The 18,141-nt window shown below is 58.2% G+C and overlaps 1 protein-coding gene across 1 annotated transcript in view; it reads left to right on the top strand.

Moving 5' to 3' along the window:
* Window positions 1-18,141, top strand: part of FMNL1 (formin like 1) — a 73,544-nt gene that overhangs the window by 34,604 nt on the left and 20,799 nt on the right. Inside the window, exons 5-13 of the mRNA XM_084615682.1 lie at window positions 277-360; window positions 2,160-2,300; window positions 4,975-5,100; window positions 5,545-5,653; window positions 8,557-8,633; window positions 9,116-9,209; window positions 15,642-15,716; window positions 17,004-17,114; window positions 17,543-17,692. Coding sequence (XP_084471808.1) covers window positions 277-360; window positions 2,160-2,300; window positions 4,975-5,100; window positions 5,545-5,653; window positions 8,557-8,633; window positions 9,116-9,209; window positions 15,642-15,716; window positions 17,004-17,114; window positions 17,543-17,692 — 967 coding nt within the window. The remainder of the gene's footprint in view (window positions 1-276; window positions 361-2,159; window positions 2,301-4,974; window positions 5,101-5,544; window positions 5,654-8,556; window positions 8,634-9,115; window positions 9,210-15,641; window positions 15,717-17,003; window positions 17,115-17,542; window positions 17,693-18,141) is intronic.

Raw genomic sequence — 18,141 nt, 5'->3', positions numbered from 1 at the left:
ACTGAGGCACCCCCACAATATTCAGAGGAAACATTAAGAACAGTCCTGCTTCGTCAGACCCGTCACAGCTGGGTTCAGTCTGAGCAGGGGTAGCCACAGGGCTGGGTCGCTCCGGCCCGAGGGGAGGGCTGTGGGGAGAGAGCACCAGCCTGCAGCTGGGGAGAGATGCTCTAGAAAGGAAGTAAAAGGAAGAAAAGAGAAATGGGCTTGAGGATGGCGGTGCAGCTGGGCTGTCCCTGCCTGATCTCCCTGGCTAACGCACCTCCTCTCCCCCAGCTGGGTGCAGGAGTTCCTGAACGAGGAGAACAAGGGGCTGGACGTGCTGCTGGAATACCTCGCCTTCGCCCAGTGTGCCGTCACGTAAGTTGCTGCTGAGCCCTTTGCTCCTGCTGGGGAGGGGAGGGCGATGGGCCGGGTGCCATTTCCTCCCCAAGCGTCGGCCCTGCTTCAGACCCCCACCGAGCTGTAAGCACGAGTCGTGCCTGTGACTTCAGGCCTAACGCGGGAGACCTGCCTGAGCACCATGCTTCATCGGAGCCCTGCTCCTGCGTCTACAGGGTCTGGCTCTGGACTTCGGCCACAGATTGACTTCTCTAGACTGCCCTCTGCTTCCCTCGCTAGCAGCCCATGAGCCGGGGGGAGGCGGTCCCTTTGCTTTCTTTGTGGCTCGTTGGGAAGGAGTCTCTGAAAGCAGCCTCCCGGGATGGCAGGGCCAAGAGCCACAGGCTGGGGCAGCCCACGTCTCTGCCATAGGAGCCTTCCACGAGTGCACCAGTCTGTGCCCTCTGGCACCAGGGCCCGGGTGTCATGCAAGGAGTGCCAGCCCCTAGTGCAACAGAGCCTGTCCTGGACTGGTCGTGGGAGGGGAGGGGCCACACAAGCCTGCCCCCTACGACATGAGGGCTGGGGCCCCAGCTCTCCATGGGAGGCCAGCGGGTTGTGGGAGCGGGGCTCCCTCGGCCCCGTGTGACCAGGAGCAGGTTTCTGAGAGCAGAGGGGTCTGGGATTGAGCAGCCTGGCAGAATGAGACCCAAGGGCTGGGAGCTGAAGCCGGACAAACTCCGACTAGTGGAACAGGGTAAATTCTCCATCCCTGGGAGTGTTTAGATCAAGACTGGCCATCTCCTGACAGCTCTGCTCAAGCCTGGCATTTCGCCATGGGTGGCATGAGAGGCCATCGGGGGTGGCCAGTCACCTGAGAGTCACCATCTCAAGAAAAGTCTCGTCCCCCTCCCCTCACGCGCCCCGAGCCTTCAGGGCCAAGTGCGTCGTGCCAGCCTCTGGGAACATGCAGAGCTCCCAGACCCGCAGGGTTAGGGGCCATCTAGTCTAACCCCCAGCCGAGAGGCAGGGTTGGCTGAGCATGGGGGCACTGGGACGGTTCTCTCGCCCATGCTGAGGGGGCTGCACGGATTTTGGCTCCAGAGACAGGGTCGCCAGCTGGCAAAGGCTGAGAAACTTGCTCTAGCTCAGACGTTCTGGGCCGGGTGGCACCCCTGCGGGCGGGTCTGGGGCCTGTGCTGTGCGGGAGGACAGGCTTAGATGACCCTATCTGGCCTTAAAATCTCTGAAACCCCCGGCCCCTTAACAAATGTCGCCCCATATGTAGGAGCGGTTCCCCTCCCCCATCCCCTTCTCCGTCCCTGTCCTGGGTGCTGAAATTTCTGCAGCTTGCAGAGATCTCCCTAAAAGCCCGTCCGTCTCCACTCCCTCAACCTGCTGCCTTGGGCCGCCCCTGCGCGTAACCGCCGGCCGTGGCACTGCTGGTCCCCGGGGGCGTTTGCGGGGCCATGCAGGGCTCTGGAGGCAGCAGTTCTGCCCTGGGCGAGTGCGGCTACGTGTGGCTCTGGCTGGCTGAGTGGTAGCGTCGGGCTGAGGGGGCTGGAGGCTGGCGGGGGGAGCGAGCTGGTGTGGGCCAGTCTCTGCAGTCCCAGAGGAGCGAGAGCTGGGCTGGGCTGGGCAGTCTCATGCCGCCCCTGGGCTCGAGTGTGGGGCCTCTGCCGAGGAGCCGTGAGGTATCTGTGCCGGGGGACCTCCTCTCACCGGGCTCTGTCGCTGGGTCTGCCCTTCCCCGCCACTGGCCGGGATCCTGCGGCCTCATATGAGGCCTCACTACATTCTGCTGACTCACACGTCTGTCTTCACGTGTGTGGCTCCAGGTACAATATGGAGAGCGCAGATAACGGGAGCCCGGGCTCTGACAAGGGCAAGTCCCCGGACAGATCCATGGAGGACCTCAGCAAGAGCAGCTCCTCGTCCCCCACACAGGGCTCCTCCAAAACGAGGCACCTGACTATCAGGTAACACACGCAGCCAGCATGGGACACCCCCGCCCTCCTCAGAGATGCTGGAGGAGAGGCCATTGCAAGTAGGCAGCCATCCGGTCGGGGTTCTTCTGGCCAAGCAAACAGGCTGAAGAGAGTCCTCTCCCGTCCCAACGTTAGCACAGCTCGTGGGCCTGATTCTGCCCTGGGCCGGGAGGGAGGTGCCCAGCTCCCAGTGGGGAAGAATTACATCCACACACACACCAGAACATCAGCTCCCCTTGTGGGAGCGCCCGGGGCACCACTGCACTTGGCCTCTTATGAATCTCGACACACACAGCTTTGTCTCAGTTGCTCTGGTGCTGACACACTGCCCATCTGGAGTCAGTACAGCCTGGAGTTGCTGGTCTGAGGAACCCGCCCCTCTCCCCACCACGTTTCCTTTTTTGCATACCATATATTTAACTCGTGGCACTCCATGCTGCAGGATGTTACTGAGGCTAATGGCTTGGTGAGTGTCAGGGAATGGTTAGAGCCCTGAATAATGGAGCCGGTTGAAATTTTTCACAATTAAAATAAAAATAAATTTAAGAAGACCCACCACCACCAAGAAATAAATGTCCAGCACTGCTCCTTGAGTTCTGAGTGTATTGGCTGTGGCTGAGTGATGCTTGCGCAGCGGGGTCAGGGCTGTAGCCGCTAGAGGACCACCAGAAACTGCAGTGACCTGATGTTGGCCAGAAGGCCAAGTGTGGGTAAATGATAATCTGGGAGGTCTCTAACAACTGCCCCCTAAACTGATAAACATGGAGCTTGGTGACTCAGAGAACATCTGTACCTGAATTACACCCCACTCCCGCGGCCCCAGGAAGCACGGACTGTCTAATGCAGGGACCCAGCGCCAGGAATCCAGGTTCTGTCCCTGAGAAATTATCATAACTACTTATCTGTTACCACTGGCCTCTTCTTATGTATTTCTCCTCAGCACCCCCAGGTGGTAGGGAAGTGCCATTGTCCCCATTTCACCCAGCTCAGGCACAGAGAGACTAAACGATTTGCCCAGGGTCACACAGTAGGTCTGTAGCAGAGCAGGGAATTGAACCTAGTGCCCTGACCACTAAAACATCCCGACTCTGCTCCTGACTCACCATGTGACCTGGGACAAGTCCTGTCCGCTCCTGTGCCTCGGTTTCCCCATCAGGATGCTAGCACAGGATAGGTTGTGAGGCCTAAAAGGACAATAGGGTAAAATCTTGTGGATCTGAAAACAAGGTGAAATGTTAAAAGTGGACGTTGTGGAGCTGGACCCACCCACACCCAGGCTGAATCTGGCTGGTTCTGATCCATATTGATGGGAGACGGTTCTAGTTCAAAGCCCGCTCACCTCATGCGGCTCTGTGCATGTCCGTTCCCCTCCTACATTCTAACCACAGGCTTCTTTTGCACGCTTCCCTCGGGCCGTGTCTCACGGTAGGTAACCAGGGCTCGCTCTTGGGGATGGTGGAGATTTGGCTCTGCCGTCTGCCCCAGGGTTCCTGGTGCTTGGGGTCAGGCTCTGGCTCACTTCCCAGTTCTGTTTCTCGTCGTGTGTGAGGTCGTCCTACGGTGCCGCTTCACGCTCCCTTTGTGTGCAGTCAGACCTACTGACTCAGGGATACAGGTGTTTACTCCTGTTATCCCCGTGGGGCCAGCCCAGTCAGGGGGTGGGGGTGGGAGCTGGAGTCTGACCCCACTGGTCCTGTGAGGCCAGCCTAGCCACAGGGGGAGTAAGCTGGAGTCTGATCCCATTGGCCCTGTGGGGCCAGCCCAGCCACGGGTGGCAGGGGGCGGCCGGAGTCTGATCCCATTAGCGCTGCGGGACCTGTTTAGCCGGGGGAGGAGCCTTTTGTGCATGCATAGAATCGCTCCTTTGGGTAGTTCTAGGGCTGCGCAGGTGGTGTCTGCTTTGGCCTGCAGAGCCTTGGCTGCTCATGGTGATGTGCAAGGAGGAAAGAGCCTGGAGTGTCGTCCCCCCCACTCCCCGGGGTGTGTTTGCAAGGCTGGCAGCTAGGAAATCACCTAACCACAGCACGCTGGGCATGGAGCCAGAGAGATGATAGCCATGGCACCCCAGGCACTGTGCCAGCTGATTTCCAGAGCAGAAATACCCCTTAAGAATCAATAGGGACATACTGAGTTCCCAGCTCACCCGGCTGCTACCTGCAGTGACTGCTCAGGAACCCAGCCCAGAATTACTGGCTTAAAGCCCACACATGTGCCCCTGGAGACTGCGCCCTTGCAGGCTGTGGGGGTGTCAATGTGTGCCATCCGCTCTGAGGGGTTGGGACGCGAGGGAGCAGCTGCCAGTGCAGTGACATGGACAGGGCAGGGACCCTCTTTAGGGACTGGATATTTAGAAATGTGAGCATGGAAAGGCAAAGGAAGTTCACTGCATGCAAAGATCAGAGGTGTGATGAGCAGGGCCTGGTGGTAAAGCCAAGGAAGATCCAGGCCCTGGGCCCTCTAGCCACCTGTAAGAAGAGCATGGTGCTTAGTGCACAACCTGGCCTTGCTCCGTTGCTGGACGCTGAGGCCTCCTGGCCATCTGCCTGTGCCCCAGAGAGGTCGCCAAGCCCCCGCCATTCCACTCCGCCACGTGCCTCCAAGGAGGGCACCTCCCCATCAAGGACTGTTTCTCCCTCCTGTCCTGCAGGCCGTAATCCTCCTTCAGGTGCTGCCACTTGAACCAGCAGATCCACACATTCTTTCAACAAGTCCACCCAAGCGTCCCCTCCAGCACCCCTTGGAGCGATCAGGAGAGTAAACCCAGGCCACCTATGAACTCCTATGCGCCCCGGTGAGCCTCCCGCAGCCATCTGAGATCACCAGTGCACTAGAGTGCAGACTGGGCCGGGCCGGTGCCCTTTGCTCTCCCCAGCCAGCCGCAATGCCAGGTCATTCCAGGCCATAAGCCCCCGTAGTGTTGGTGAAAGGCACCGGACTGACAGCCCTGGGACAAGGGTCCTCTCCTGATTTCCCGCAGCAGGTTCAGCAGCTGCCCCGCTCGACCCACCGCAGGGCCTCAGTCCTGTCCTGGCGCGAGGCAGAGCCCAGCCCACTCAGTCGCTGGCCTCTCTGCCAGGACGGCCTGTGGGGGGGTGTCTGGGCTGCAGACTGTGGACGGGTCAGAGGGGACCCCGTTCCCAGTCTGAGCCAGCCAGGCCCCCAGCCGGTGCTTTCTGTGACTGTGCTGCCCGCCAAGCCCTTCCCTGGCGTCACCCGCTCTCTCCCTTTGGCCCAGACTCAACCCGGCGCCCAGCAGGAAGGCTCTGCGGAACTCGCGCATCATCGGCCAGAAGGACGACGTCCACGTCTGCATCATGTGTCTGCGCGCCATCATGAACTACCAGGTGGGGAAGGCCGCGGCCCGAGCGCAGCCCTGCGGGGGGCCAGGTGCTGGTCCCCGGCCAGCACGCTCGCCAGCAAGGCAGTTCCCGGTGGGGTGGGAGACTCCTGGGCAGAGAGGGGGGCTTGGGTCCTGCTCTGTGCTGCTGTGCAGGGACCATGGTAACCCTCGGGCTGGAGCTCCCTGTCCAGGCACTGCAGAGCAGAGCCCCCCCACTCTGGGACAGGGAGCCCCTCGCCCTTCCCAGCAGCCAGGCGGGGAGAGACGTGTCTGGCGTTGTGATCTCCCTGCTGAGTTTCGACCCCACTTAGCTGTGAGCCACCCCAGGGAGCCTCGCTGTCCCCAGCTGTTACCAAGTGCTGCCCCTCCGGGACGGTCTCAGGGAAATCACCCCGCCCAGCGGTGGCCCGGACTCCACCAGCCGCCCGTGAAAATGGAGGGACCCCAGAGGCACAGTGCCAGCAGCCCCCACCATTTAATCTGCGGGGTCCCAGCAGGAGACAGTCCCCGAAGCCCAGATGGTGCTGGGGACCTCTCGCCTGCCCCTCGGGCAGTGAACTGTTTGATTCATCTCCAGCCCAGGCACACAGGGTGGGGGCGAGTGCGGGTTCCACCTGGCACCCCGGAGGCGTTCCTGGGTGGGCTGTGCTGACCAGAGGGTCAGTCCCACCACGTGGGGCCTGAAACCTGAATGTGACTGAGTTGCCACCTTCCTGCTCTCCCCTGCATCCCTTTCTCCAGCATCCCCCCTTCCTCCTCTTCTTAGGATGGAAGAATCCAATGCACCGCTACAGACTAGGGACCGAATGGCTAGGCAGCAGTTCTGCGGAAAAGGACCTAGGGGTGAGAGTGGACGAGAAGCTGGATATGAGTCAGCAGTGTGCCCTTGTTGCCAAGAAGGCCAATGGCATTTTGGGATGTATAAGTAGGGGCATAGCCAGCAGATCGAGGGACGTGATCGTTCCCCTCTATTCGACATTGGTGAGGCCTCATCTGGAGTACTGTGTCCAGTTTTGGGCCCCACACTACAAGAAGGATGTGGATAAATTGGAGAGAGTCCAGCGAAGGGCAACAAAAATGATTAGGGGACTGGAACACATGACTTATGAGGAGAGGCTGAGGGAGCTGGGACTGTTTAGCCTGCAGAAGAGAAGAATGAGGGGGGATTTGATAGCTGCTTTCAACTACCTGAAAGGGGGTTCCAAAGAGGATGGCTCTAGACTGTTCTCAATGGTAGCAGATGACAGAACGAGGAGTAATGGTCTCAAGTTGCAGTGGGGGAGGTTTAGATTGGATATTAGGAAAAACTTTTTCACTAAGAGGGTGGTGAAACACTGGAATGCGTTACCTAGGGAGGTGGGAACCTTCCTTAGAGGTTTTTAAGGTCAGGCTTGACAAAGCCCTGGCTGGGATGATTTAACTGGGAATTGGTCCTGCTTCGAGCAGGGGGTTGGACTAGATGACCTTCAGGGGTCCCTTCCAACCCTGATATTCTATGATTCTATGATTCTTCCCCCTTCCTTCCTTTTCCCCTTTCTCCCCTCACCTCCGGTTGGGTTCTCCCTCTTGCCCCCAGCTGCCATCCCTGCAGCCCCTCCTGATGTGCTGCCTGGAAGCCTGGACTCTCTGTGGCTCTGAGCCTGGGGGCCTGGTCCACGAGAGAGACCCCTAAGTGCTGCGGTCTCTCCTCGGCAGGGGAGGGGGCTCTGAGTGCCATCATGGCATCAGCTGCCATCATGGCATCACCATGGCATCAGCTGCTCCTCAGTGTGGTCCTTGTAACTGGCCTGGCTCAGCTTGGTGTGTCGGGTCCTGTGGGGGCCGGCAGAGGGGGCAGAGCAGCTGGCAGGTGCTTGCCAGCACCTTCGGCGCGATGGGCCTGCAATCCGTGCCCCTCTGGTCTTGCCCAGGTGGTCTCTGCCTTAAAGACACACAAGCATTTCAGAGTGTGTGTGGGGGAAGGGTGAGGCGTGGGATCCGCCCCAAGTTTGCAGATGACACTAAACTGCGAGGAGAGGTAGATATGCTGGCAGGTAGGGATAGGATACAGAGGGACCTAAAAAAATTAGAGGATTGGGCCAAAAGAAATCTGATGAGGTTCAACAAGGACAAGTGCAGAGTCCTGCACTTAGGACGGAAGAATCCCATGCACCGCTACAGACTAGGGACCGAATGGCTAGGCAGCAGTTCTGCAGAAAAGGACCTAGGGGTGACAGTGGACGAGAAGCCGGATATGTGTCACCAGTGTGCCCTTGTTGCCAAGGAGGCTAATGGCAGATTGGGCTGCATTAGTGGGAGCATTGCCAGCAGATCGAGAGAAGTGATTATTCCCCTCTATTCGGCACTGATGAGGCCACATCTGGAGTATTGCGTCCAGTTTTGGGCCCCACACTACAAGAAGGATGTGGATAAATTGGAGAGAGTCCAGCGGAGGGGAACAAAAATGGTCAGGGGGCTGAGGCACACAACTTACGAGGAGAGGCTGAGGGAACTGAGGATGTTTAGTCTGCGGAAGAGAAGAATGAGGGGGGATTTGATAGCTGCTTTGAACTACCTGAGAGGTGGTTCTAAAGAGGATGGTTCTAGACTATTCTCAGTGGTAGCAGATGACAGAACAAGTAGTAATGGTCTCAAGTTGCAGTGGGGGAGGTTTAGGTTGGATATTAGGAAACACTATTTCACTAGGAGGGTGGTGATGCACTGGAATGGGTTCCCTAGGGAGGTGGTGGAATCTCCTTCCTTTGAGGTTTTTAAGGTCCGGCTTGACAAAGCCCTGGCTGGGATGATTTAGTTGAGGATTGGTCCTGCTTTGAGCAGGGGGTTGGACTAGATGACCTCCTGAGGTCCCTTCCAACCCTGATATTCTATGATTCTATGAAACCTGCTAACACCTGCCTCTCCCCCTAGTCTGGATTCAGCCTGGTGATGAACCATCCAGCCTGTGTCAACGAGATCACCTTGAGTCTGAACAACAAAAACCCCAGGTATGCTCCCCGCCCCTCTTCCTCATGCTGTGGGTCCCTGCTGCGCCAGGTGCTGTACAAACACAGAACAAAAAGCCAGGCCCTGCCCCAGAGAGTTGACAGACTAAGTAAGAAACAAGAGACGGCAGCTGCAGACAGAGATGGGGGAGCACAAGGAAGCAGCGAGGTAGGGCTGGTCAGCGGTGGCCTGGCTGTGGCATGGCGGCAAAGGAGGGATTTAAGGAGGGTCAGGAGGCAGCTTTGCTGATGTTTTGGGGAGCTCCCCGAAGCGTGCAGGGCAGCACGGGACACGTCATTTGAGAGGTTAACATATGGGCAATGGAGGCTGGCAGGGGGCTGACGGACCTGGGAGTGAACTAGAGACCATAGGGAGGGGGCACAGGCTGTGCGGGGGCTTGTGAGTGAAGACAAGCACCTTGTGGCTGATGCCATAGAGAAGGGGCAGCCCCCAGAGGGAGTCAGACCCTGTGTTCTCCCTGTAGGACCAAAGCCCTCGTCCTGGAGCTGCTGGCCGCCGTGTGCCTGGTCCGAGGAGGGCACGACATCATCCTTGCTGCCTTTGACAACTTCAAAGAGGTGGGTCCCCCAGCGACTGGGTCAGAGCCGGTGGGGCCCAGGAGCCGGCTGGCCCTGAGGATCTCAGAGCCCCTGCTGGAGAGGATGGGGGCAATGGGGGTGGGGCCTGGCCTAGGGGTGGGAGCCAGGAACTCCTGCCTCCTAGTCCCAGTTCTGACAGCAGCTCTCAGTGTAGCTCTGATAAATCCCTGCCCTTCCCCAGGCCTCAGTTTCCCCATCTGGTACCCAGCTGCCTGCTGGGGGCTGAGCTGGGCCAGGTCTGAGGAGAGGAGACGCGCCAGGTACTAAGGAACGTGGCAGCCACAGGAATTTACGCTCCGTGACTGAGCAGCCTGGTTCTGGTCCCTCGGTGCCGCCTTGCTGTGTCTGCGTGTCAGGAGCTGGGGGAGCCCTGCTCGGTCACCTCCCGCCCCGCCTCTTGCGCAGGGCTGCACCCCACGGCCCTCCTCTAGGGCTCTGGCCAGTCAGATAGGTAACCTGGTCGCTGCTGTGGGGGGGCCGAGCTACGTCTCCCCTCCAGTCCGAGGACCACGTTGTGCCCTCGGCGTAAGGACGTGGGTGCTGCGCGTGGCCGGCCCGCCCTGTGCCAGAACTGAGCAGAGCATCGGGTTGGGCCCAGGTGGGGTCTCTCTGAGGGACAGGTCTCTGGCTGGGGGGAGCATCATGGAGCACGTCTCTCTCTGAGGAGCCCCTGCCTCACACCTTGTGGGCCGGGTCCATGAGGGGCTCTCCTTGGCACTGACGCAGGGCTGGAGCGGCGGGACCCTCTCCCCTCTGCAATCCCCCATTCCTTCACAGCCCCGCTCCCTGGAGCCTGTCCTCCGTCCCCGGAATACACAGACATTTCCCCGAGCCCAGCGGCCATCTGCACGCCAGCCAGCCCCTCACCAGCTCGGTGTGTTTTGGCTCACACTTCCCTCCATCCCCTCCCCTCCCCTCCGCAGCATGCCCTGGCTGGCAGGGCTGGCGTGTCTCTGCAGACAGAGCAGGGGGCCAGGACCCCATGCTCTAGCCAGGATGGGCAGAGGCAGGGCATGTCTCTGCTGCCAGTGCTGGGGCAAGAACCAACCCTCCTGCCATTGCTGCCTCCTGGGAGCCCCCAGCACTGGCTCCGGCTTGTCTGCAGGTGGGGGTGTTCAGAATGGGGTCAGAACGTGACCTCTGCCCTCCGTGGCTCCCTGCCCAGGGCTGACAGCTGGCATGCGGGTGTGTCGCAGGGTGTCGGATGGACGCCGTACCGAAGGTTTCCCGTCTCTTCCTCTCTGCGCCAGCCCTTAGTGGTAGCAAGGAACAATCCGGCGCCCTTCCCTAGCCCCTTCTGCCAACGATCTCAAGGTGTTTTCCAGACGCTGATGTATTGACCCTTGTAAATCCTATGGAGGGAGGTCACAGTTACCCACCATGGTACATATGGGGAAACTGAGGCACAGAGTGGGGAAAGGACTCACCCAAGGCTCCATGGTGAGTTAGTGGCAGAGGCAGGAATGGACCTCAGGTCTCCTAATCCTCGACCCTGGCTCTGACCATAGGGCGTTGCCTGGAAAGCGGTATCTCTGCCCATGACCAGTCTTGCCCTGCCCCCATACAGCCAGGAAGAGGAAGTCTTTTAGAAGTTCCTAGGAGAGCTAGGAGCACAGTCCCATTGGCTATCAATGGGAGTCATACTCCTAACTCCCTTAAACATTTCTGAAAATCTCCCCCAAATGACCTTGGAGCCAGCCTACAATCATAGATTCATAGATATTTAGGTCAGAAGGGACCATTATGATCATCTAGTCCGACCTCCTGCACAATGCAGGCCACAGAATTTCACCCACCACTCCTAAAAAAGACCTCACACCTATATCTGTGCTATTGAAGTCCTCAAATTGTAGTTTGAAGACCTCAAGGAGCAGAGAATCCTCCAGCAAGTGACCCGTGCCCCATGCTACAGAGGAAGGCGAAAAACCTCCAGGGCCTTCCAATCTGCCCTGGAGGAAAATTCCTTCCCGACCCCAAATATGGCGATCAGCTAAACCCTGAGCATATGGGCAAGATTCATCAGCCAGATACTACAGAAAATTCTTTCCCGGGTAACTTGGATCTTACCCCATCTAAAAACCCATCACAGGCCATTGGGCCTATTTACCATGAATATTTAATTACCAAAACCATGTTATCCCATCATACCATCTCCTCCATAAACTTATCGAGTTTAATCTTAAAGCAAGATAGATCTTTTGCCCCCACTACTTCCCTCGGAAGGCTATTCCAAAACTTCACTCCTCTGATGGTTAGAAACCTTCGTCTAATTTCTAATCTAAATTTCCTAGTGGCCAGTTTATATCCATTTGTTCTTGTGTCCACATTGGTATTGAGTTTAAATAATTCCTCTCCCTCTCTGGTATTTATCCCTCTGATATATTTATAGAGAGCAATCATATCTCCCCTCAACCTTCTTTTAGTTAGGCTAAACAAGCCAAGCTCCCTGAGTCTCCTTTCATAAGACAAGTTTTCCATTCCTCGGATCATCCTAGTAGCCCTTCTCTGTACCTGTTCCAGTTTGAATTCATCCTTCTTAAACATGGGAGACCAGAACTGCACACAGTATTCCAGGTGAGGTCTCACCAGTGCCTTATATAACGGTACTAAAACCTCCTTATCCCTACTGGAAATACCTCTCCTGATGCATCCCAAGACGACATTAGCTTTTTTCACAGCCATATCACATTGGCAGCTCATAGTCAACCTATGATCAACCAATACTCCAAGGTCCTTTTCCTCCTCCGTTACTTCTAGTTGATGCGTCCCTAGCTTATAACTAAAATTCTTGTTATTAATCCCTAAATGCATGACCTTACACTTCTCAATCCTTCCGTCCCACTCACATTTAGCCGCCCCCCCACCTGCCGTCCCTGGGGAACAGCCTGCCCGTTCTGGGCTCCTGAAACCATCCCTCTTGCTGTTGGGGTTTGTAAAATCCCCTCACCTCTGACCCCTTGGTGTCGCGGCTCTGAAGGAAGGGTCTGACGTCCCTTTGCAACGGCCCCACGGCCCGTGCCCCCGGAGAGGGGGATGCCCAGCTCCTCTGCCAGGCACTCAGAGCGGGTTCTGCGCTGCCAGCCGTGAAGTTCTTGCAGGCGTGGCTAGTGCCCGGGTGCTGCCAGCGTCTCCCGTTGGGCTCCCTCAGGGAGGTTCTGGTGCAGCACAGGATGGGACGGGGGCACTTCACGCAGTGGCGGAGATTTGCCTCTCGGGGGAAGGCCAAGCACTGGGGAAAGCTCCCTCATCTCCCCGCCCAGAGAGCTCGGGGCACTGAGGGAAGGGCTCCTGAGTGTGGTGCTGCTAATGATGGCAAGCGATGGGCAGAGGCTGTGCCAGAGTCCTCGGTACCCTGCATGAAGTCTGCCAGTGTCCCCATGTCCTGCCTGGCAGCCCCACGCTGCCCCAGTCTAGCCCTGTCCCCAGCCTAGCCCTGCCACCCAGCATAGCGCTGTCAGTGTCCCTCTGTCCTGCCCAGCAGCCCCCGGGGCCGGGCGATACTCAGGAACTGCTCCCTACGAAGCCAGGCAGGACTCTGGGGAGTGTCCTCTCTGTGAGCAGCCTGTCTGCAGGACACACAGCTCACCCGGCTTCCACCTTCCTGGGTCTGACCTCAGAGCATTTAGCCTCCTCTGCCCCTCCGTGCGCTTCCCACAGCGAGTCCGCCCAGGCGGGCTCCCGGGGAAGCCAGAGGGTCCTGAACCCCAACTTCGTAGTCAGACGTGACTCTCAGCCAGCCAGTAAAACAGAAGGTTTATTAGATGACAGAAACATGGTCTAAACCAGAGCTTGTCAGTGCAGAGAACAGGACCCCTCAGTTGGGTCCATTTTGGGGGGCAGTGAGCCAGACAACCACGTCCGCCCTTCACTCCATGTCTCCAACCAGCCCCAAACTGAAACTCTCTCCAGCCCCTCCTCCTCTGGGCTTTGTCCCTTTCCGGGCCAGGAGGTCACCTGATTCCTTTGTTCTCCAACCCTTTAGCTCTCACCTTGCAGGGGGGAAGGGCCCAGGCCATCAGTTGCCAGGAAACAGGGTGTCGGCCATTCTCTGTGTCCAGATCCCTGCACACACCTGCCCTCTAGGGCTCTGCAATGATCATACAACCTTACCCCACCCCCTAGATACTTAAGAACTGCATAGGGGAAACTGAGGCACCCCCACAATATTCAGAGGAAACATTAAGAACAGTCCCACTTCGTCACACCGTGTCCTGCTGTTGCCCTTTGCTGCTCCCCCTTCTCCCCTGGTGGAACAGAACCAATGTGCAGAGGGCCCCTGCGTGGTGGCTGTTCCACGCTGGCAGCGTGCGAAGTGCTGGCCGCATTCGGTCAGCGATACAATGCTCGGGCAGGGCTGCTGGTGCCTGGCAATGAGCTGCCCCAGCTGTCGCTCTGTTACTGCTGTAACCCTACAAGGGGGCTCCAACAAAGGGGCCGATTGGGTGACATGGGCTGCAGGCTGGATTGAATTCCCGGGTGCAGCAGCAGGGAGCTGGGCTGAGGCTAGCGGGAGGCGAGCGGGAGACGGGAACCCAGGCTGACAGCTGAACGATGAATGGAGGGCAGAGGACCTGGTCTCTTGTGCTGGTGATGGGCCAGTGAGCCGGAGCATGGCCTGCAGTCATGGGGGCCGGACACGGGGGGCTCTGTTGGCTCCGTGACTCGGGTTACAGTTCACTAGCATGTCTGTTTCAGCAGCTACCCGTGCTGTCTCTCTCCTATCCCTGCATCCCAGCCATGGCTGTGCTTGGAGCCAGGACGGCTGGGTTCTATTCCTGGCTCTGCTGCTAGCATGCTGGGTGACCATGGGCCAGACCATTCCAGCTCCATGCCTCTGTTTCCCCATCTGTATAATGGGAATAATGAAACTAACCCACCTCAAAGGGGGCGTGAGGCTCCAGTGCCGAGCCTCGGCTGGAAGGTGCTATCCGAGGGGAATCGGTATTAATTAATGTATTGAGTGAGTTCTCCAAGCCCCTGCTGGCACTGCACGATGGGCCATGGAGGGCTCACAGCCCCATGGCAGAGCTCCCACCCTGCAAGGAACAGTAGAGAAATGAGAGCCAGGGAGCAGCTGGAGGAATTTAATTGTCCACAACCCCCCAATTCCCTCCCCTCGTTGGTTGGCTCTGGCCCAGGTCCTGTGGCCCGGGCACTGCCCCTGCACTGCACAGGGGTAGGATGGCGCAGGCATCGCTAACTGGAGAAGTCCTGCCCAGAACAAGGCCGTCTCTCTGAGGGCCAGACCTTGCCCATGTCCTCATGCCCTGGCGTTGGGCAAAGGACCTAGCGCTGGAGCTGGACCCAAATGCCCTGACCATCACAGGGCCCTGTTCTGAGCTGCAGCGTCCCTCCTGGTAGGGAAGGAGCCTGGGCAGGGCCATGGTGAACCAAGGAGGCTGCTGGACTCAGACGCACCCTCCGGTTCTCTCTGGCTCTAGCTCCCAGCCCACCTCTCCTCGTATCCCTATCCTGGGTCTTCCCAGGGCCTGGCCCAGCCTCTACCAGGCTCACAGAAAGGGCTGCCCGCTGCACTGCATTGGCCTGACCCTTCCCAGGAGTCGCTGCACTGGACTGAACATTTATGCCTCCGTGGTTTCCATCCCTCTGCAGCTGGGATTCCAGCAATCGCCATGTGGCCGCCTGCTGGTGTGCCCTGGCCATGTCCACGTACAAGAGTCCCTCTCCTGCTCTGGGTCGCTGTCATTATGAGTCCCATGGGGCAGCAAGGCATTGGCTTTATTGAGCCATCTGGTCAGCTGATGGATGCCAGTTAGTGGCAGATCGATGCCAGTTTTTGGAGTTTCATCCTGGGCCGAGTTGTTATCGAGGATTTGTACTGCAGCAGCACCTGGCAGCCTGGTCACAGACCAGGGCCCCATGTGCGGGGCACTGCATGGTCTCTTACCTTGGGGGGCTTTGACCTACTAGAGTAATGTGGCAGGGAGGAGGAGCTGGAGATCCTCCGGGAAATCTACCCCCCTTTCTCCCCCAGCTGCCTTTGGCTTCATTTCTAGGAGTGCACAAAAATCTCAGTCCCACAAGCCTTGGAACAGAAGACGGGCTGCAGGGGTTTTACGCCGAGGGCTCAGAGCTGGAACAGGCTGTGGTGAGGGGTGGGGTTACGCTGGGGCGAGCTCAGCGAAGCGGGGTGTCTGCTCTGGCACACTCATTCGTGCACCTACACTCGCAGACCCGTGCACTGCCCAGGCTCACACGTGTTCTGGGCACTGCAAAGCTTTTGGACTGTGGCTGGCTGCAGGGCAGACACCGTACTGCTCTCTAGGGCAGCAGGATGGCACCGTCTGGGCCCGGCTCCCTCGCTGGGTGGCTTCTCTGCTTGGCAGGGAGCAGCAGCAGCCCGTGGCACAGAACCCGCCTGCGCTGAGCGGTCTCTGCTCCTGCCCACAGGTCTGCGGAGAGAAGAATCGCTTTGAGAAGCTGATGGAGTATTTCCGAAATGAGGACAGTAACATTGACTTCATGGTGAGCATTGGGGGAGGAGAGTGACGGGGGGGGAGGGCAGCCCCGTTGCCTGCCCCATCCCCCAGACCATCCATAACATGCTGCTGCTGCCTGAGTGTTCAGGGCTTGTGTGATGTGAAGACTTGGCTGGTTTTTCCATCTGCTTAGTGCAGGAAAGAGCTGTTTGCAGCACCCCTTCCTTCCGCCTGTCACCATAGGTGGGCATGCCCCCCTGCCCCTGGGATGGATCCAGGGCTCCGCACACAGCCTTCAGCCCTCTGTTAAACCGTACATGCGCGGCGCTGAGGAAAGAACCTGTAACCTCACTCCCAGGCCTCTGCCACCTGAACTACGGGTGAATCCCATTTGGGGTCAGTAGTAATAGGGCTTTTAGCGTGCACAGGCATCAGACCACTAGAGGGCAGTAGTTGATATATTGCAAGTCTGGAGGGTCTCTCGGAGCGAGCAGGGGTGCCATTAGCCAAATGCCATTAGCCCCTCTGACTGGGTCTTCGAGGCTTGATTTTCCCTGTGTCCAGCAGCTGTGTTGGTTCTGGGCTTGCCTCCTCTCCTCCCACTAAGCGTGGCTGTGTTAAGGGTCCAGCTGGGTGACACTTCTTTGGCAAATAGTAAATCCACCATAAAATTTTTCGGGCACTGAATTTGGGCTGAACACGGTGAATAGTTTCAGCCACAAAAAACCCTGAAAGCAAAAAAGATTATTTAGCCAATGTCTAAACAAACGGGTTGACGCTTTTGTTTCAAGTCGGCGTTCCAAACGTTGCATTCAGTGCAAATGACATTGTTGTGGTGGTGGATTTTGTTTCATTGAGAGGAAAAAACGAAAAAAATCCCACTTCGGTTTGAAAGAAAATGAGTTATTTATTTATTTATTTATTTATTTAGGGTTTAGCCACCAAACAAAAACGATCAATGATTTCTTCTGCTCTGATTAAGGGAGACAGTGTTCTGGAGTGGGTGGCAGGACGCTGGGGTTCTCTTCTCTGCTGCTGACTTGCTTGACCTTGGGCCTCCTCTCTGCTAATTCCTTAAAGCACTCCGCGGCCACGCTAGGGCACTAGCTCTGGGAGACGCCATCTCATGCGTGCTGGAACTGTTCACGCTGGCTTATGTGCCTAGCACGAGACCCTCGAGCGGCAAGGTCACAAGATTGGGAGGCCAGGCAGCTGCTTCTGGTGCTGGTCACTGATGGCTATAGTGTCCCTGCTTGTGTCTCACTACCCCCCGCCCGCCGCTTGCCCTGGTGGAAGGAGAGGCTCTGGTGCTAACCCTGGGGCTCCCCGGCAGGTGGCCTGCATGCAGTTTATCAACATCGTGGTGCACTCGGTGGAGAACATGAACTTCCGTGTCTTCCTGCAGTACGAGTTCACTCACCTGGGGCTGGATGAGTATCTGGAGGTGAGGCTGCTCTGACCCCCTGAGTTCTGAGGGAGGAGAGAGGAGGCTGGTCTGTATGCCCCCATCACTGGAGGTGTTAGCCACTGTCCTCTCAAGGAGGGACATCCTCTGTCTACAGCCATCTCCTTTAATGGGCCTCGTCCGCACGCACCACGTGTGACACACCAGCCTGGGCTATTGGCCACGCAGCCTGGAAATGCTGGGAAAGAGAAGGGCTGGGCTAGGACTGGGCTCCTCCGGCTCCCTCTTCCCCAGAGCCACATTCCAGACCAGTTGTGTTGGCTGGAGGAGCAGGGTGTTTCTGGAGGCTGCGCGGAGACCCCAGAAGAGGAGGTGTGTGTGGATGTGCATTCAGCTGAGAACGTTAGACTCAGGACGCCTGGGCCTGGGCCTGGCTTTGAATGGGGACCCTTGCTGTCTTGTGACAGAGGCTGCGTTACACGGAGAGCGACAAGCTGCAGGTGCAGATCCAGGCGTACCTGGATAACATCTTCGACGTGGGTGCCCTGCTGGAGGACACAGAGACCAAGAATGCCGTGCTGGAGCACATGGAGGACCTCCAGGAGCAAGTGGGGCATGTAAGGGCCCTGGGGCACCAGCCAGGGCAGGCAGGGAGCGAGGAGCCGTTCCTGCAAAGGGCGGCTGCAGGAGCCCATCTGCGTATGGTCAGGAAAACGCTGCCGTGTGCTCAGCGTCTCTGTGACCTGAGAGCGGGGAGGGATTCCAGGGCTGCTCCTCCAGGCCCCTAGTACCGCCCAGCTCCGGGACAGGAGGGCTGGTTGCTTTGGTCCCCGCTGTTCCTGTTTTCGGCCAATGGGAGTTGCTAGGGAACAAGGCCTCCATGCCGCCTGTGGCTCTATCGGACCAGGAGCTTTGACCCTGGCAGCGAGTGCCCTGGCACGCTGCCTAGCCCAGGGGCTTCCCACGTCCTGGGCTTGCGGTCCCAGGAGTTCTCCCAGCCCCTGGCAGCTGGAGCGGGGGCGCTGGGACCTTTCTCTTGGGCAGGGGGCTCCCAGCGTGGTCTCCT

Source organism: Lepidochelys olivacea (assembly GCF_965140295.1).
Source record: "Lepidochelys olivacea isolate rLepOli2 genome assembly, chromosome: 27".
Classification (NCBI taxonomy): Eukaryota; Metazoa; Chordata; order Testudines; family Cheloniidae; genus Lepidochelys; species Lepidochelys olivacea.
This window is presented reverse-complemented; position numbering and strand designations above follow the sequence as displayed.